Source organism: Melanerpes formicivorus, unplaced genomic scaffold, assembly GCF_026170545.1.
Source record: "Melanerpes formicivorus ecotype bairdi unplaced genomic scaffold, bMelFor1.0.p_v2 SCAF_54, whole genome shotgun sequence".
Classification (NCBI taxonomy): Eukaryota; Metazoa; Chordata; class Aves; order Piciformes; family Picidae; genus Melanerpes; species Melanerpes formicivorus.
In genome coordinates, this window is record NW_027142406.1 from 4,408,673 (window position 1) to 4,428,544 (window position 19,872).

A 19,872-nucleotide genomic window follows, 5' to 3' on the forward strand; every position below is an offset into this window, starting at 1 on the left:
AGTGTCTTGGGTTGGCCTTGGTGATCCTGAGGCTCTTGTCCAACCTGAATGAATGAATGAATGTTTCTGTGAATAGTGTGGCCAGCAGGGCTAGGGATGGAATTCTGCCCTGTGCTGGGCACTGAGAAGGCCTCACCTGGAGCACTGTGTGCAGCTCTGGGCCCTCCCTGCAAGAGAGATCTTGAGGTGCTGGAGCAGGTCCAGAGGAGAGCAACCAGCCTGGGGAAGGGACTGGAGGGAAAGTGCTGAGGAGAGGCTGAGGGAGCTGGGGGTGTTCAGCCTGGGGAAGAGGAGACTCAGGGGGGACCTTATCACACCCTACAAGTACCTGAAGGGAAGTTGTAGTCAGGTGGGGGTCAGGCTCTTGTGCCAGGCAATTTGTGACAGGAGGAGAGGGCATGGCCTGAAGCTGTGCCAGGAGAGGTTTAGGTTGGATGTCAGGAAGCACTTCCTGATGGAAAGGGAATTAGAGACTGGGATGGGCTGCTGTGGCAGTTTTAGGCTGTGCCTAGAAAGTTTTCCACAGATCTTGACCAGAACGTGATAGAATGTGCCATGGGCTGCCCAGGGACATGGTGGAGTCATCATCCCTGGAGGTATTTAAGAAGAGCCTGGATGAGGCACTCGGTGCCATGGTTTAGTTGATTAGATGGTGTTGGGTGATAGGTGTTGGACTGGATGATCTCAAAGGTCTTTTCCAGCCTGGTTAATTCTATTCTATTCTATTCTATTCTATTCTATTCTATTCTATTCTATTCTATTCTATTCTATTCTATTCTATTCTATTCTATTCTATTCTATGCTATGCTATGCTATTCTATTCTATTCTATTCTTGGCTTCTTTGCTCTAGCTGGTTGCTTCTGCTCTCTTTGCTGGCCTTGGCTGTGTTCCTTTGCTGTGGCTAAGTACTAACAAACTACTCTCTGCTCTTCTTTCTCTTGTCCCAAGTACAAGGGGAGGGAAGGGAGCAGAGAGGGAGAAGCTATTAGTAGCCCCCTGTTTTTGCCCAGGGGGGTTCTGGTGTTGCTTATAAATTGTACACATATGTAAATATTGTTAGATTTTGTTCATATTCATTGCATTCCATATTGTAGATTGTAAATATGGAGTCATTTGCTTTCAGCTGAGCTGGTCTGGCCGTTTCATGTTGGGGGAGATTTCAACCCACCACAACTGCCCAGGGAGGTGGTGGAGTTGCTGTCCCTGGAGGTCTTTAAGGAAAGATTGGATGTAGCACTTGGTGGCATGGTTTAGCTGATGTGGTGGTGTTAGGTCATAGGCTGGGCTTGGTGATCTCAGAGGTCTTTTCCAGCTTCAGTAATTCTGTGATTCTGCAGTAAGCTGGGTGTAGTGGTTTGAGCCTTAACTGAGAGTTAAAAGCTCAAATGGGGAAAAGGCTGAGAATCTCTTCCCCACTTCCCCCCCACCTCCTCCCTCCAAACAGGGAGAGGAGGGAAAAAAGGTAAGGAGCAAATCCACTAATCAACAATCTGGAGTCAGCTTGGAAGTAGAGAGGCAAATAATTTTTTTTTCCTTCAAATATATACATATATAGCAATAACAGGGAATAAGGTTCACAAGGGCAAGGAACAAGAATGGATGGGAGGGGAATAGGAAAAAAAAAAAAAATAATACAAAACCAGTCTGTCTCTGAAGAGGCACAGAGGCAGCAGGGAGAAGGATCAGGTCCAGCCACGTGGCTGAGGATCAGGAGAGCAGCTGCAGTAGCTCTCATCCAGCAGAGGCAGGAGCCAAAAAGGAGATCCAACAGCTATGAGGTCCTGCTTTTTTATACCCTTGCTGGGCAGGGAGGGGGGAGTGGAACAGACTCAGCTTTCCCAGGGGGGAGACGCCCTTCAGGGAGTGTAAAGTACCTGCAAGCCCTCCACCCTGCTTTCTTCTTTTGTTTTCAGAAAAAGGTGTTAACCCACCACACTGGGCTGGCACAAACCAGTTTGAGGAAACATAACACAATGGATATTCTACTGCTGATGAATGCAGGCTACCAAGCTTCACCTGTGACTAGGAAATAACCATCCTGTGTCTTGCTGTTAACTCCTGCTCATCAAACCTCCAGGAGAAACAAGAAAGGAAAAAGCCTCTCTGCATCTTTGCTTCTTCAGGAAGTGTTTTCCTTCTCATCAGTTGGGTTGAAAGTGTGTTTGCACCAGGAGTACAGGGGAGAAGCTCAAGTCCCCTGAGCATCCTCCTGGCTCTCCCTTGGCCTCTCTCCAGCAGGTCTCTGTATCTCTTGAACTGGGGAGCCCAAAACTGGACACAGGATTGCAGGAGTGGTCTCAGCAGGGAAGAGTAGAGAGGGAGAAGAACCTCCCCTGCTGGCCACACTTTTCTTGATGCACTTCAAGATCCCATTGGCTGATTGCCACTTGGGCATCAGTGATGGAACAGGTTGCCCAGGGAGGTGGTGGAAGCCTCATCCCTGAAGGTTTTGAAGGCCAGGCTGGATGTAGCTCTGGGCAACCTGCTCTAGTGTGAGGTGTCCCTGCCCACGGCAGTGGGGGGTGGAACTGGATGATCCTTGAGGTCCCACTGAGGTGGTGGGAGGAAAATCAAGGGGGCTACCAGGTGTGTTGTGCATGGTTGTGTGATGGCAGAGCATCTTTGCACAGCCCCACTGCTCACGCTGTGATTACATCCAGTTCTGCAGCAATTTACCCTGTCCAGAAATGATGCAACAGCCCTTCAGGGTCAACCTTCTGTGGCTCCTATCTGAGATTGTCAAGATCCAACTGACAAAGCCCTGGGCAGCCTACTCTGACCTTCTGGTGGACCCTGCTTTGAGCAGGATGTCAGTCTAGAGGCCCTCTGCAAACCCTGACAGCCTCATTTATGATGAAGCTTTGTGGCTCTATGATTTCAGAGCTGCAGCCCAAATCTATGGGACTGAAAAAAAACCAAACCCATTGCCTCCATGATGTTTGGCATTTTTAGCATTCAGACCTACTCTTGATGCATTTCAATATCCCTGTCCCTTTTGAACTGGGGAGCCCAAAACTGGACACAATCTTCCAAGTGACTCCTGATATGTGCCATAAGGAATATTGTGTCCAGTTTTGGGCTCCCCAATTCAAGAGGGACAGGGATCTACTGGAGAGAGTCCACAAAGGGCTACAAGGATGCTGAAGGGACTGCAGCACTGTCTGATGAGGAGAGGATGAGAGCCCTGGGGCTGTTTAGTCTGGAGAGGAGAAGACTGAGAGGGGATCTGATCAATATCTATCAATAGCTGAGGGCTGGGGGTCAGGAAGAAAGGGACAGGGACAGCCTCTGCTCACTTGCACCCTGTGATAGGACAAGGGGCTATGGATACAAACTCCAGCACAGAAAGTTCCACCTCAATGTGAGGAAGAACTCCTTGACTGTAAGGGTCCCACAGCCCTGGAGCAGGCTGCCCAGAGAGGTTGTGGAGTCTCCTTCTCTGGAGCCTTTCCAGCCCTGTCTGGATGTGTTCCTGTGTGACCTGTGCTGGATTCTATGCTCCTGCTCTGGCAGGGGGCTTGGACTGGAAGATCTCCAGAGGTCCCTTCCAACCCCTAACATCCTGTGAGGCTGTGATTTTTAAATGCAAACTGAATTAAGGGAAAGCCACTCTGCACCACCTTCACGGAGAGCAAGTCTCTCCTGCAGTCCAGAAGCTCCTGTCCATTTTCAGCAACAGATGGCCCCATGGCAGTCAATATGAAGAAAATTGAATATTAGAACATGAAGAAACTTGGCTAAGGATGGGGGAAGCCTCAGGGTGACCACAGTATGGCTGTAACCTTTCCCTTCCAGTAACAGCACTGCCTGCCCAGTCACCTTTTCCCGTCACAGCCCTCTCCCTTGAACGCCTCGTGGTAGATGAGGGTGACGATGATTTCAGCAGTCCCCGGGTTTGGTGGCTACATGGAGCGAGTTTCAAAAGCCTTTCATCAATCACTAGACCAAAAGCTCCTGTGCTTCACCTTCAGCCACACATCTTTGCAGTGAGGAGGCTGCTGTTGAAGTCTCTAGATACCAGTGTGTGCTGTGAGCATGGAGAACCAGAGACCAAACGGTCACAAATCCAACACACACTGCAGCATTGTCCAAATCCTGTTCTCATTCCCATGTTCCTGGAAGAATTATTTTCCTCCTCATGTCCTCCCAGGGCACCTTTCCCAGCATTTCATGGAATCATAGAATTGTCAGGGTTGGAAGGGTCCTCAAGATCAGCCAGTTCCAACCCCCCTGCCATGGGCAGGGACACCTCACACTACAGCAGGTTGCTCAAGCCACATCCAGCCTGGCTGCAAACACCTCCAGGGATGAGGCTTCCACCACCTCCCTGGGCAACCTGTGCCACTCTCTCACCACCCTCATGGGGAAGAATTTCTTCCTGACATTCAATCTGAATCTACCCACTTCTAGTTTTGCTCCATCTCCCCCAGTCCTATCACTCCCTGACACCCTCAAAAGCCCCTCCCCAGCTTTCTTGTAGCCCCCAGTAGATCCTGGAAGGCCACAATGAGGTCTCCTCAGAGCCTTCTCTTCTGCAGACTGAACAGCCCCAACTCCCTCAGTCTGTCCTCGTAGCAGAGCATCTCCAGCCCTCTGCTCATCCTCGTGGCCCTTCTCTGGACACCAGCATGTCCAGGTCCTTCTTGTAACAGGGGCTCCTGAACTAGACACAGTACTCCAGGTGGGGTCTCACCAGAGCAGAGCAGAGCAGAGGGGGAGAATCACCTCCCTGGCCCTGCTGGCTCTGCTTCTCTTGCTGCAGCCCAGGCTCTGGTTGGCTCTCTGGGCTGCAAGTGCTCACTGCTGGCTCCTGTTGAGCTTCTCATCCCCCAGCACCCCCAAGTCCTTTTCTTCAGGGCTGAAGGACTTTGCTAAAGACTACACGATAACACCATCTCTGGGCTCCAGTTTAGATCAAGAATTTGCTGCAAATGTTTCTGGTGGCAGCAAAAAAATTGCTTAGTAAGGGATAGTCTCTGCTCAGGAAATTTTGCACTTCAAAGAAAGAAAGAAGAGAAAAAAAAGTGCTTCAGGGAAAATATAGACAATTTTGAGATGGTCTTGTCTGGCATGGAAATTGTTGTCTTTGCTGACTGTTGCCCTCTTATTTACCCAACTCCAACACTGCCACTTTCCACTAGATCAGTGATTTTCATGAAGCTTTGAGCTAGTGACAATTTTAAGGCACAGCCACATCTTTTATTCGTTCTCCCCTTTGCAGTCACAGTCACCAAATGCACTTTTGGCCCTGGAATAAAAGTCACTACTCCAAAAAGAACAAAACCCCATAGCATGAGAAGCCATGCTATACAGTAGTGACAACATTTAACACTAAACAGGCAGCCCAGAAAGCTAAATGTATCCTGGGTGGCATCAAGAGAAGTGTGGCGAGCAGATGAAGGGAGGTGATTCTCCCCCTCTACTCCACTCTGGTGAGACCCCACCTGGAGCACTGCATCCAGTTCTGGAGCCTCTATTACAGGAAGGATCTGGAGGTGCTGGAAGGTGTCCAGAGAAGGGCCAGGAGGATGAACAGAGGGCTGGAGATGGTCTTCTATGAGGACAGACTGAGGGACTTGGGGTTGTTCAGTCTGGAGTGGAGAAGGCTTTGAGGAGACCTACTTGTGGCCTTCCAGTATCTGAAGGGGGCTACAAGAAAGCTGGGGAGGGACTTCTTAGGGTGTCAAGCAGTGATAGGACTGGGGGGAATGGATCAAAACTGGAGGAGAAGAGGTTTAGATTGGCTGTGAGGAAGAAGTTGTTCCCCATGAGGGTGGTGAGAGACTGGCACAGGTTGCCCAGGGAGGTGGTGGAAGCCTCCTCCCTGGAGGTGTTTGCAGCCAGGCTGGATGTGGCTGTGAGCAACCTGCTGTAGTGTGAGGTGTCCCTGCCCATGGCAGGGTGGTTGGAACTGGATGATCTTTGAGGTCCCTTCCAACCCTGACAATTCTGTGATTAATTTCCTTCTGAGAATTTCTGTGCACAAGGCAAAAATAACTTAACTTAGGCAAACAGTTGACAGACAAGTTTTCTATTTGATTGAGGAGAACAGCATCTTAATGAAGCAACTAAGTCCCTGTAGGCATATAGGAATTCTGTACTGAAACCAGAATCTGAATTCATAGCTGATTTGTAACCAGTCTTTGGCTTTCTGCCCATCTCTCTTCCACCACAATTCTAGGTTTGTGGCAACTGAATCTTAAAAAGAAACTTTCTAACCCAACTGCATTATCTACACCCAAGGAAAGATTCACGAAACATATTCTAACACTTTTCCCATCATCTGAAGAATCAAGTGGGACCAGCAAGAGTCTTGTTTTGTAAGAGTGACACCTAGAGTGTAATCTGAAAAGTTAAAGCTCTTTTCCTTGTCCAGTCCTTAAAGGCAATAAGCTCTTGTCCATGCTTATAGCTTTGAGATGTCAGTCAGAGGTATTTAGTATTAATTGCTTTTGGGTGTGTGAAGGTGCAACAAAATATTTGGTGCTAGCTGGCCTGTCTATGGCATGTGCCACTTATCATGGTATTTCTCTGTCAAATCACAGAATCAAAGAATCAACCAGGTTGGAAAAGTCCTCAGAGATCATCAAGTCTCTCAATCACAGTCAAAGGCAATCCATTTATCGTGAGTTTTTCACTGTATGGTCTTGTGTGGAGCACTGGTTCTGGGCTCCTCAGTTTAAGAAGGACTCTGAGATACCTGAACACATCCAGAGAAGGGCAACGAGGCTGGGGAAGGGTCTGGAGCACAGCCCTGTGAGGAGAGGCTGAGGGAGCTGGGGTTGCTTAGCCTGGAGAAGAGGAGGCTCAGGGGAGACCTCATTGTTCTCTACAACTACCTGAAGGGAGGCTGTAGCCAGGTGAGGGTTGGTCTCTTCTCCCAGGCAACCAGCACCAGAACAAGAGGTCACAGTCTCAAACTACACCAGGGGAAAGTTTAGGCTCGAGGTGAGGAGAAAGTTCTTCACAGAAAGAGAGATTGGCCATTGGAATGTGCTGCCCAGGGAGGTGGTGGAGTCACCATCCCTGGAGGTGTTCAGAAAAGGCTTGGATGTGGCACTTGGAGCCATGGTTTAGTTGTCAGGAGGTGGTAGGTATTAGGTATTAGGTTGGACTTGATGATCTCTGAGGTCTTTTCCAATCTGGTTGATTCTGTGTTTCTGTGATCTCACATCTGAAGGTCCTGCATGACTCACAGACCAAACTTTTGACATGCATTGGATTATGTTTATTAGGGCTCAACCATCAATTAATTGATAATTAATTAATAATTCATAATGATTAGCCGTGATAATTGATTTGCTTATTGATGTGGAGAGCGGCTTGGGTATACTGTTACATAGCTAAAACTAAACGAACTGAAAGGTATAGCTTAGGACAGGGATTGCTTTGGGTTGTAGTCACCTGGGGTGGCAACATGGCACGGCTAGATTGTGCCCACAACACACAGGACATTGTGTGCTGAGTACAGCAGCAGATTCCAGGTCATGCTCCTGCAATATGTCCAGGAGCTGCCTGGAAGGCATCTGGCAGGCAGAACAAGAAGTACATCAGCACATTTTGACTGCTCTGGAGGCTGCTCTCATGCTACAGGTGAGGAGTTATCTGCTATGCCAGGCCAGCCATGAGAGCTCTTGAAAATCCCTCTTTATGCTGCTGTATTAGAGAGGTTTCTGCTTCAGTGGGAGAGTTACTGGCAGAGTTAATGCCAGGCCTGATCCAAGTCTGGCTCTCAGCTGATTTTCAGGCCTTTTTGGCCTGTTCTTAACACAAAGGAGAGGTTGTGTCTTTTGCTTCCTCATTGTTCATACAATAGTTTGTATGTAGGCCTGAATCCAGGGAAGGAGAATGTCCAGCTCATGGATGGCCTTGTGGATTCCTTTCTCTCCGAGCTGTAGAGAAGATATGGGCATTAGAAAAGAAACCACCCACAGACCTTGAACAGTGCAGCTGGGAGCCAGAGTCTCCTGCTCTTACCTTAAGAAAGGTTTTCTTTACATTTTTGACTGCAGAAGATAACCTTGTTGAAGGAGCGCACGGATGCTGAAGGGATGAGAAGAAACCAAAAGCACTTGTTGCAACAATGATGCTAGCGGGAAGACATTAGTGGTGTGGAAGAATCCAACCCACAGTGTGGCACCACAGGACTACTAGTCAGAGATATGAACTCAGCATCATTTCAGCACCTCCTGCTACTACAGGTGTATTATTTTACCTGTGCACTTCCTGACATGTTGAGCAAAATAATAATAATAATAGTAATAATTTTAGGGTGACTAACACTAAGTCTTCTTATTAAACACTTTCTGGTTACCTCAGTAATCTTTATATCTGTTGCTGTTACAGCTGGGGCACAACACTCCAGATGTGGCCTCACTAGAGCAGCACATAAGGGGACAAGAACCTTGTGTCAGGCTAAGTTTTCCATTAGGATCACTTGGAGTTTTGCCAGCAAGACCCTACCCAGCTTCCTGTTATCCCACCCAAATCAGTCTTGGAACTTCTGGTGTCCCTGTGGTGGTCACAGTCCCTCTACCCTCATTAGTGCTATCAGAGAGACAAGGTTGTGTCATTACTGCAAGATGAAAGCTGGAAGCTGGGTTTAGGAAGCAAAGAGTCGATCGGTTCATCCTACAGCACCCGAAGCACCGGCAGCGGCTCGGTGCTGGGTCCCCGAGGGTCGCCAGCAGCAGGAGCACCGCGGGGAGCCGCCGGCGGGCGCTGCCGCAGCACTGCCGGCAGAGGGCGCCCTGGTCAAAGGAGCCCCGCGGCGGGGCGAGCATCGCGCCTGGCCCGGGCAGTCTCCACCCAGCCACCAGTGTCCAGCCACCAGCGCCCAGCCGCCAGCGCTGCCCGCCCAGCAGGGGCAGGGAGCTGCTAGCCACCAGCGCTGCCTACCCAGCAGGGGCAGGGAGCTGCTAGCCACCAGCGCTGCCTACCCAGCCGGGGCAGGGAGCTGCTAGCCACCAGCGCTGCCCGCCCAGCAGGGGCAGGGAGCTGCTAGCCACCAGCGCTGCCTACCCAGCCGGGGCAGGGAGCTGCTAGCCACCAGCGCTGCCCGCCCAGCAGGGGCAGGGAGCTGCTAGCCACCAGCGCTGCCTACCCAGCCGGGGCAGGGAGCTGCTAGCCACCAGCGCTGCCCGCCCAGCAGGGGCAGGGTGCTGCCAGCCACCAGCGCTGCCCGCCCAGCAGGGGCAAGGGGCTGCCACACACCAGTGCTGCCCACCCAGCCGGGGCAAGGAGCTGCCAGCCACCAGCGCTGCCCTCCCAGCCGGGGCAAGGGGCTGCCACACACCAGTGCTGCCCACCCAGCCGGGGCAAGGAGCTGTCAGCCACCGGCGCTGCCTACCCAGCCGGGACAGGGAGCTGCCAGCCACCGGCGCTGCCTACCCAGCCGGGACAGGGAGCTGCCAGCCACCGGCGCTGCCCACCCAGCAGGGGCAAGGGGCTGCCACACACCAGTGCTGCCCACCCAGCCGGGGCCGGGTGCTGCCTGTCACCAGCGGTGTGAGCAGCACGGCTTGCTGAGTCCCAGCATCGCCGGCTACACACAAGGGCAGCCTACTCACATAGAGTACTTTCAAGAGAAACACAAAAGAGTTTCAAGATAGTTTTGTGCTTCAAGTCACGATTAAACTGAAGCAGCTCTGATTCGTAAAGCTTTAAAAACCTAACGAGGGCAGGGCTGTCTGAATGCACTTTTTTCTCTCTCTTTTTCTCTTTGTGTCTTTTTTCCAGCCCTCTTTTTTCTCTCTTTCTCTTCACTTTTTCTCTCGTTTTATCATTTCATTCTCTCTTTCTCTCTTTTTATCTCTTTCTCTCTCCCTTTTTATCTCTTTTTATCGCTTTCTCTCTCCCTTTCTCTTTCTCCCTTTCTCTTTCTCTCTCTTGCTATTTCTCTCCCTTTTCCTCTCTTTCTCATTCTCTTTTTCTCTTTTTTCTTTCTTTCTCCCTCCCTTTCTCTCTTTCCCTTTTTCTCTTTCTCTCTTTTCTCTCTTTTTTGTCTTTCTCTCTCCCTTTCTCTCCCTTTCTCTCTCTTTCTCCCCTTCTCTCCCTTTCTCTCTTTCTTCCTTTCTCTCCCTTTCTCTCTTTCTTCCTTTCTCTCCCTTTATCTTTCTCCCCTTCTCTCCCTTTCTCTCCCTTAATCTTTCTCCCTTTCTCTCTCTTGCTATTTCTCTCCCTTTTCCTCATTCTCATTCTCTCTTTCTCTTTTTCTCTCTTTTTATCTTTTTCTTTTTTCTCTTTCTCTTTCTCTCCCCTTTTCTCTCTTTCTCTCATTCTCTCTTTATCTCTCTTGCCATTTCTCTCCCTTTTCCTCTTTCTCTCCCTCTGTTTTTCTCTCTTTCTTTTTTTCTCTTTTTTTTTCCTTTTTTTAACCTCCCTTTCTTTTTTTTTTTTTTTTCCTTTCCTTTTCCTTCAGCTCAGTTTGTATGATGCAGATTCCCACAGAAAGGACTCAGTAGCAGACCAGACCTTAAACGACTGTGCTGACCTGAGTGGTAACAAACCCTGTTCATCCTGCATAAAGAGTAAGCAGACAAAGCAGAGCAAGCAGTGCTGGTCCCTGCCAGCGATACCACAATCTCTGCTGGAGGGCTGCAAGCTCTGCCTAACAATGGTCAAGCAGCAATTAAACATCCTGCAGTGAATAGGCTGGAGGTGAGGAGAAAGTTCTTCCCAGAAAGAGTAATTGGCCATTGGGATGTGCTGCCCAGGGAGGTGGTGGAGTCACCATCCCTGGAGGTGTTCAAAAAAGGCTTGGATGTGGCACTTGGAGCCATGGTTTAGTTGTCAGGAGCTGGTAGGTAATAGGTTGGACTTGATGAACTCTGAGGTCCTTTCCAACCTGGTTGATTCTATGATTCTAATACATTGCCTTTCTGTGCTCCTTTCTCTGCTCCACTCAAATATGAGAAGAAAAAAAACTTCCATAAGCTTGCTACTGACATAAGACCAGGAGTCCGGCCTCAGGAGCAGCTTTGCAGTGTTCTTGCCAATGGTACCTCCTGGAGATATTCAAAACCCACCCGGATGCATTCCCGTGTGATCTGCTCTAGGTTCTTTCAAAGAAAAGGACCTGAGGATCCTAGTGTGGAAGGATGACCATGAGCCAGCAATGTGCTCTTGTGGCCAGGAAGGCCAAGGCCACTCTGGGGTAGATTAGAAGGGCTGTGGTTAGTAGGTCCAGAGAGGTTCTCCTCCCTCTTTACTCTGCCCTGGTGAAGCTGCATCTGGAATATTGTGTCCAGTTCTGGGACCCTCTGCTCAAGAAGGACCTCAGGGAACTGTTTCACAGTCTCACAGTATCACTAAGGTTGGAAGAGACCTTAAAGATCATCGAGTCCAATCTGTCACCACAGACCTCATGACTAGACCATGGCACCAAGTGCCACATCCAGTCCCCTCTTGAACACCTCCAGGGATGGGAACTCCACCACCTCCCTGGGCAGCACATTCCAATGATGAATGACTCTCTCAGTGAAGAACTTTCTCCTCACCTCGAGCCTAAAGGCTCAAGCCTTTGAAAGGCTCCAGCATAGAGCCACAAAAATAATGAATGGAATGGAACATCTTCCTTAAGAGGAGAGCCTGAGGGAGCTGAGGGCTCTGTAGCTTGGAGAGGAGGAGACTGAGAGGTGACCTCATACATGTTGATAAAGCTGTGCAGGGTGAGTGCCCAGAGGCTGGAGCCAGGCTCTGCTGGGGGATGCCCAATGCCAGCACAAGGGGCAGTGGTGGAAGTTGAGCCAGAGGAAGTTCCATGGAAACAGGAGGAAAATGTTTTCCCTTTGAGGGTGACAGAGCCCTGGAAGAGGCTGCCCAGGGGGGTTGTGGAGTCTCCCTCTCTGCAGATGTTCAAAACCCACCTGGATGTGTTGCTGTGTGATCTGCTCTAGGTGCTCCTGCTCTGGCAGGGGGGTTGGACGGGATGAGCTCTTGAGGTCCCTTCCAACCCCTAACATTCTGTGGTTCTGTGAAGTGACACAGCAAGCTCCAATCATTGATGGCATTTCAGAACAACTGATGTTCTGAATTCAGTCACAGCTGGCAGCTTGAAGTCCTCAGTGTGGCATGGCTCTTGAGCAGGGTGCACTTGCTTTCCCAGACAAGAAGGACATTTCTGCACAGTACATCCTGGCATGCAGTATGTGGGATTTTGACAGACACAGAAAACCACAGCAGTGTGTGGAACACTGTGAATAATGAGTCTAAATTGCAACTTGTTAGCTGAGATTTGGATCCTTTCACAGTATTCAAACATTCCAGTTGTGTCCGGAGCTATAACTCTGCAAAGCGATCTCTGAAGCTGCTCACCTTTGCATTGCAAATATCTCTGTGCATGTAGAGCCAATGTCTTTTTCTGCCATACTATCATAACAGAACCACAGAATTGTCAGGGTTGGAGGGGACCTCAAGTATCATCCAGTTCCAACCTGTCTGCCATGGGCAGTGACACCTCACACTACAGCAGGTTGCTCACAGCCACCTCCAGCCTGGCCTAAAAAGTCCCAGGGATGAGGCTTCCACCACCTCCCTGGGCAACCTGTGCCAGTCTCTCACCACTGTCATAGGGAAGAACTTCTTCCTAACATCCAATCTGAAGCTACCCATTTCTAGGTGTTGGTTTTTTTCCACTCCCCCCAGTCCTGTCACTCCCTGACACCCTTGAAGTCCCTCACCTGGCCCTTTTTCCCCTCAAACCCCAGAGCACCTGGGCATCTCCTCCCACCCCAGGTGTGGCCACTTGGCCCTCCCTGCCCACTCCGCTTTTTAATCCCCCCCAGCAGAGGCAGCAGCCCCAAGCTGAGCCCTTCTGGGCTGAGGCTCCTCCTCTCATCTCTGGTGAGTGCCCCTGGTGCACACTGGGTGATGGTGGTGGTGACAACAAAGGCCGGGGGGCCTGGTGGCCCCCCGGTTGTTAGGGACAAGATTGATGACTACTCCAATATCATCCCTGGGTGCTGGCTGGGTCTCCTTACTGGGGCTGAGTTCCTCTGTGTGGTATCTTGGCTGGTGAGGGTCATGCCCCTGGCTCTGGGATGGGTGCAGGAATAGTGGTGGTGGAGCAGGAGCAGCTTAGCCAGATGATGTGGTGCTAACCTCACTGTTTTTACCTGGAGGCCCTTTGAGTCTGCTCTCATCATTCAATAAATCTCTGCTTTTGTGCCTCATCTACAGATCATTTCTTCCCCCTCACTGCTTCTTTTCAAAGATAAGGAAGGAAAGGGGGGGAAAGCAATAGAATAGAACAGTCTCACAGTACATTAGAGGCTGGAAGGGACCTCCAGAGATCATTGAGTCCAAGCCCCCTCCCAGAGCAGCATCACCCAGGATAGACCACACAGGAATGCATCCAGGTGGGGTTGGAAAGTCTCCAGAGAAGGAGGCTCCACAGCCTCTCTGTGGAGAGATGATCTGCAGAGGCCACTTCCAACATCAGCTGTGTGATTCTGTGATGCAGGGCAGACTGTGACTCTGAGATCACCCTCTGCAGCTATTGGAAAGCTGAGGTGGAGCCCTTCCCTAGCCTTTCAGCTCTACAAAGTTAGTGGTACTCACACAAACACTCATGTTGGCCTGTAGGACCTGGAAGGCACTAATAACATACAGCTTGTCACTTCTTGCTCCTAGGTGACTGAAAACATACTTCACGTAGAAGGAGAGGAGCTGATCTCGAACACTGCAGTTTGTCTGAAAGCAAAGCAGATGAAGAGTTGCCACATGAAAACCTTGCAAGTCACCCTCAGCCTGAAACTCCAACCTCTTAAAAATAGGCATGGCTGGAAAGCCTCCAGCCAGGAAAAAAACACTTGAGTGAATGTTAATATCCCATTGGGTTGGTTCCTTTCCTCTTAAACAGCTCAGTGTACCTGTGTGCTTGCTGAAGGAAAGGCAGGAGGAGGCTGTGCTGGAGTCAAAGGAGGGTTGGTGAGACCAGCCATGGACAGAAGTGAAAGCCACAAATGTATTTCACAGAATCACAGAAACATTCAGCTGGGAAAAGACCCTCAGGGTCACCAAGGCCAACCCAGAACCCTACTCTGCAAGGCTCACCCCTAAACCACAGCCCCAAGCACCACAGCCAAACCACCTGCAAACACAGCCAGGCTTGGGGGCTCCACCACCTCCCTGGGCAGCACATTCCAATGCCTGACCACTCTTGCTGGGAAATTTTTTTCCAGTCTAAAACACACAAAGAATAAAGGGGGGATAAACTGAGGAGTTATGTCAGAGTATCTTGACCAAATTGTGAGAGTCACTGTGGGTCTCATTATTACCTTCCTCTGGGTCAGTGTCCCATACCATGTGAGATGCCATAGAGCATCCTACCCACCCCCAACTGCTGCTCCAGAAGAGACTGATCATCCTACACACCTCTCCCCAGTTCAAGAGGGACAGGGGTCTGCTGGAGAGAGTCCAAGGGAGGGCAACAAGGATGATGAAGGGACTGCAGCACTGCCTGGTGAGGAGAGAATGAGAGCCCTGGGGCTGTTTAGTCTGGGGAGGAGAAGGCTGAGAGGGATCTGATCAATGTCTATCAATAGCTGGGGGTCAGGAAGGAAGGGACAAACTCTGCTCAGTTGCACTCTGGGATAGGACAAGGGGTAATAGCTGCAAACTGCAGGACAGGACGTTTCATCTCAACATGAGGAAGAATTTCACTGTGAGGGTCACAGAGCACTGTAACAGGGTGCCAGACAGGGTGTGGAGTCTCCCTCTCTGGAACCTTTCCAGCCCTGTCTGGATGTGTTCCATGTATGACCTGTGCTGGATTCTATGGTCCTGCTCTGGCAGGGGGGTTGGACTCAAAAGTCTCCAGAGGTCCCTTTCAACCCCTAACATCCTCTGATCCTGTGTCATATCTGCCTAGTCAGTGGGGTCTCTTGGCTATCCAAAGGTATTTGAAATGGCTATATGCCCATTTTCAGGCAATGAAACCAAGTATGAGGTGTGAAATTCCCACTGGTGGAGATTTAGCCAGCTCAGGACAGGTAGTCAGAGGTAGGTCTCTCAGGCAGGTAAGATGCCTTCACTCCCAAGATAATCAATAAGATCCAGGGGAGCTCAAAGGACAGTAGACTGGTACTCAAGGATAGGCTGACTCAATTGTCCCTGCTGAATGCATCTTTGCTTTAAGAGCTAAAATATCTCACCCCCTTGTGATCACTTACAGGTAGACACCCCAGGTTTGGTGTCTCACTCCCATGCTGAATTGCACTGTGGAGCTCTGATATCCTTCATCCAGTTCATCTGCAGAGATCAAATCTGCTCCAGTGTCACAGCTGCTCTGCAGCATCCCTCACCTCAGGTGCCTCAGCTGCCAGTGCAGTGGCTCTGGCCCTGGCACTCCTGTGAATGAACTAATGCCTGAAAGCATTGCTGGGGAGAGTGCATGCAGCCAGCTGCTCACCGGTGTAGCATGTGCTACCACGAGCACACTCCCCAACACAGAAAACATCCTCACATCAATTCCCCTGGCAGAGCACCACTGCAACTGCCTTGGGAGAAACACCTACAGCCAGGCTTTACAAATCCAGCACATCCTCCTCATACCCTACTGAAATCTTCCCTCATGTCCCAGGGCAATGTCCCCTTCTGTGGGACAAGGATAACAATCTTCACTCTTCCTCTAAGCAGAGGACTTCATTAAACATATGGCTTTCATAACTATAATCACAGGCTCACAGGATGTTAGGGATTGGAAGGGACCTCTGGAGATCTTCAAGTCCAAGCTCACTGCCAGAGCAGGAGCATAGAATCCAGCACAGATCACACAGGAACACATCCAGACAGGGCTGGAGAGGCTCCAGAGAAGGAGACTCCACAACCTCTCTGGGCAGCCTCCTTCACTGTGAGGGTGACAGAGCACTGGAAAAGTTCTTCCTGATGTTGAGGTGGAACCTCCTGTGTTGTAATTTACATCCATTGCCTCTTGTCCTATCACAGGGTGCAACTGAGCAGAGTTTGTCCCTTCCTTCCTGACCCCCAGCCCTCTGATAAGATCCCCTCTCAGTCTTCTCCTCTCCAGACTAAAGAGCCTCAGGGCTCTCAGCCTTTCCTCTTCAGGTAGTGCTCCAGTCCCTTCCTCATCCTTGTAGCCCTCCCTTGGAGTCTCTCCAGTAGATCCCCTTGAGCCGGGGAGCTCAGCCCTTCCCCATTACACATAAGTGATTTCTGTGTCAGCCCTCATTGCATTTCATCATGCATTCCTATGTACACAGACCAAAGGAAAACCAAAGTACAGAAAAGGGAGAAACAGTGGTGTCAGCCTTACCATAAACAGCACCTTTGTGGTCTTTTTAAGCAGCCTTGTGTTCTTGATGAGGTCCTTCTGTAAAACACAATGAGCTCACGTTAATTAATCCAGGCAGAGGAATGGAGACAGAGTTTTAAGTCTGGCTTGTAGGAAACTTAGTTGTATCACAGTATCACAGTGCATTAGAGGTTGGAAAGGACCTCATCATCCTCAAGAGATCATCAAGTAATAATCATCATCATTATCATCTTTTTTTTTCCAGATGTAGGTTGAGGACTCAGCAAATCTGTGTTCCAACCCCAGCCTTGCTACAAACATCTCCCAAAGCAAACTCCTTGGGAAACTCATCCCACCTCTCCAGAAGGTGCTCAGTAATGGAGACAGTGGAGAGGCATCCTGCAAACAAAAGGAACTTTTCCACTAGTGGGATCAGCTTATAGGAACAAATGATTTTAAACTAGTTGCCTTGCCATACAGGTTCTCTGTTACTCATCCCACCTCTCCATAAGGTGCTCAGTGATAGAGACTGTGGAGAAGCACCCTGCAAACAAAAGGAACTCTTCCACTAGTGGGATCAACTTACAGGAATAGATGATTTTAAGCCAGTTGCCTTGCCATACAGGTTCTCTGTCACTCATCCCACCTCTCCATAAGGTGCTCAGTGGTGGAGACAGTGGAGAAGCATCCTGCAAACAAAAGGAACTCTTCCACTAGTGGGATCAGCTTACAGGAACAGATGATTTTAAGCCAGTTGCCTTGCCATAGAGGTTCTCTGTCACTCATAAGGTGCTCAGTGATGGAGAAAATGGAGAAGCATCCTGCAAACAAAAGGAACTCTTCCACTAGTGGGATCAGCTTATAGGAATAGATGATTTTAAACCGGTCGCCTTGCCATACAGGTTCTCTGTCACTCATAAGGTGCTCAGTGGTGGAGACAGTGAAGGAGCACCCTGCAAACAAAAGGAACTCTTCCACTAGTGGGATCAACTTACAGGAACAGATGATTTCAAGCCAGTTGCCTTGCCATAGAGGTTCTCTGTCACCTGGGAGAGGAGTCCTTTCCGGCAGCCGTGCTTTCCCGCAGGAGACTTTTTGCCTTCCGCAGCAAAAAAGCAAAGCAGAAGGACAAAATGGCCCCACCTGAAAACAGAGCAGACCTTCATCTTCACTCCCAAATCCTTCTGCCCCTCCAGTCCCAGGCAGCATATGTGAGGCAGCAAAGAACCAGTGAGATGACAGAGGTAGAGGTTAACCTAATTTTGTTAACCCTCAAAGAGGTTTTCTGCGCCGAGATGCCGGTGGAGATAACCTCTTGCCTGTGTGGTGGTTGATCAGCAATGGTTGCTCTGTTTTTATATATATAAATAAATATATATATATATATGTGCTCCCCTTGCTCCACTTTCAACAAATTTGACCACAGTCATCTGTGACCTTTTTTTTTTCTTTCTTTTTTTTTTCTAAACAAACTCTTATCTCCATTTTTACTGGCAGCAGGGTCAAGGTTTCCAGGAAAGAAGAACTTCCCTCTCATATGAGAAGTCTTCTTTCACTTAAGCCGTGGTCAAAGGGAGGAAAAAGGTAGTTTGAGAGGTGGGTAGCAGTGGGTTGAGAATAAACCATGCCAAATGGGTGAGTTGGCAGGACTCGTGGACAGGGCTTTAAACTAGATTTGAAAGGGGAAGGGGCTGAAACCAGTCACCCCAGACAGGAGTCTGAGGGTGGTAAGCAGGAGTCAGGGGTGAAACCAGCAGCTGGAATGTGTCCAGAGAAGGGCAGTGAGGATGGGGAAGGGTTTGGAGCACAAGTCCTATGAGGAGAGGCTGAGGGAGCTGGGGTTGCTTAGCCTGGAGAAGAGGAGGCTCAGGGGAGACCTTCTTGCTGTCTACAACTACCTGAAGGGAGGTTGTAGCCAGGTCTCTTCTCCCAGGCACCCAGCACCAGAACAAGAGGACAGAATCTCAAGCTGTGCCAGGGGAGGTTTAGGCTGGAGGTGAGGAAGAAATTCTTCCCAGACAGAGAGACTGGCCATTGGAATGTGCTGCCCAGGGAGGTCACCACCTGGAGGTGTTTAGGATGAGACTGGATGAGGCACTTGGTGCCATGGTTTAGTTGATGAGATGGTGTTGGGTGATAGGTTGGACTTGATGATCTCTGAGGTCTTTCCCAACCTGGTTTATTCTGTATTCTCTTTCATTTTTTCCATGAAACCTGTCCTGCTCAGGCAGGGGGGATTGGACTCAATGATCTTTGGAGGTCCCTTCCAACCCCTAACATGCTCTGAGCCTGGGAATCTGGGATTTTCTGAAAGGTAATGGCCCAGAGAGAAAAAAACAATCTCTACTAATTTATCTCAAGAAGCATGGGAAAATCAGTTACTTATAAGAAAGTTGGTCTTCACTGCCATTGGTCTCATCTCCAAGGCAACCAGCAACAGAACAAGAGGACACAGTCTCAAGCTGTGCCAGGGGGAGTTTTAGGCTGGATGTGAGGAAGAAATTCTTCCCAGCAAGAGAGATTGGCCATTGGAATGTGCTGCCCAGGATGGTGGAGTCACCATCCCTGGAGGTGTTTAGGAAGAGTCTGGATGAGGCACTTGGTGCCATGGTTTAGTTGTCAGGAGGTGTTAGGTATTAGGGTAACAGGTTGGACTTGATGATCTCTGAGGTATTTTCCAGCCTGGTTGATTCTATGATTCTATAAAAGTTCACTGTGAGGAGTTCTTTGTTTTGGGGCACAACATTCATGTTGATAAAGCTGTGCAGGGTGAGTGCCCAGAGGCTGGAGCCAGACTCTGCTGGGGGATGCCCACTGCCAGCACAAGGGGCAGTGGTGGAAGCTGAGGCATAGGAAGTTCTATGGAAACAGGGGGAAAGATCTTCCCCCTGTGAAGCCTGGAAGAGGCTGCCCAGGGGGGTTGTGGAGTCTTCCTCTCTGGAGATATTCAAACCCTGCCTGGATGTGTTCCTGTGTGATCTGCTCTAGGTGCTCCTGCTCTGGCAGGGGGGTTGGGCTGGGTGAGCTTTGAAGGTCCCTTCCAACCCCTAACATTCTGTGATTCTGTGAACTAATAACAAAGGTGTTTAGTTCCTGTTTAAATGTCTGTGATTCGCCTTTTGCCAGGGCAGGATTTTCCCTGGTAGAAGCAGCAGGCTGTTTAGAATGAAAAAGCACCTCAACAATTTTTCCCCTCTTAAACATGTCATCACAGAGGCTCTGGTTGGCTCAGCCTTGGCCAGAGGTGAGTCCCATTTGGAGCTGGGGGAGCTTCTTGAATTGTCTTACAGGAACCCATACCATTAGCCCCCTCCATCACTACCAAAACCCCACCAAACCCAACACACCTAACACTGGCTGAGGAGTACACAGGAGGAGGGAAGAATCAGTTTTAGGTCCAGCAAAACAATATTTCAATCTGAAGTGATGATATTTTAGTGAAAGTCAAAGAAAGCTCTTTAAAACTTCACCCAGGAGAGAGGTTTTTACTCATTTAATGTTTCAAAACCAACACAGAAGGGCTTCAACAGGTCAGACACAACTAAATTTAAACTACAGCTGATACCTCTCAAAGGGCATTTGAGTTGCCAGGGCATGAGCTGGCTTTGGGAAGGTG

The 19,872-nt window shown here is 49.6% G+C and overlaps 1 protein-coding gene across 1 annotated transcript; it reads right to left on the bottom strand.

The window, feature by feature from the left end:
• Positions 1-7,806: 7,806 nt before the first annotated feature.
• On the bottom strand, positions 7,807-17,422 carry IL26 (interleukin 26). Its single transcript, XM_068160867.1, has 5 exons — positions 17,252-17,422; positions 16,278-16,334; positions 13,562-13,693; positions 7,979-8,044; positions 7,807-7,893 (listed from the first exon to the last, which is right to left on the bottom strand). The coding sequence occupies exons 1-5, from the start codon at positions 17,420-17,422 to the stop codon at positions 7,807-7,809; spliced, it is 513 nt and encodes a 170-aa protein (XP_068016968.1).
• Positions 17,423-19,872: the final 2,450 nt, after the last annotated feature.

Bases quoted from the DNA above. Each gene is read 5' to 3' on its own strand.
- IL26 (XM_068160867.1), bottom strand. From the start codon at position 17,422: ATGAAGGTCTGCTCTGTTTTCAGGTGGGGCCATTTTGTCCTTCTGCTT. The intron at 16,335-17,251 runs GTAAGTTGATCC...TGTGTTTTACAG, and splicing joins GCTTGAAATCATCTGTTCCT to AAGGACCTCATCAAGAACAC. The intron at 7,894-7,978 runs GTAAGAGCAGGA...TCTTCTCTACAG, and splicing joins TAAAGAAAACCTTTCTTAAG to CTCGGAGAGAAAGGAATCCA.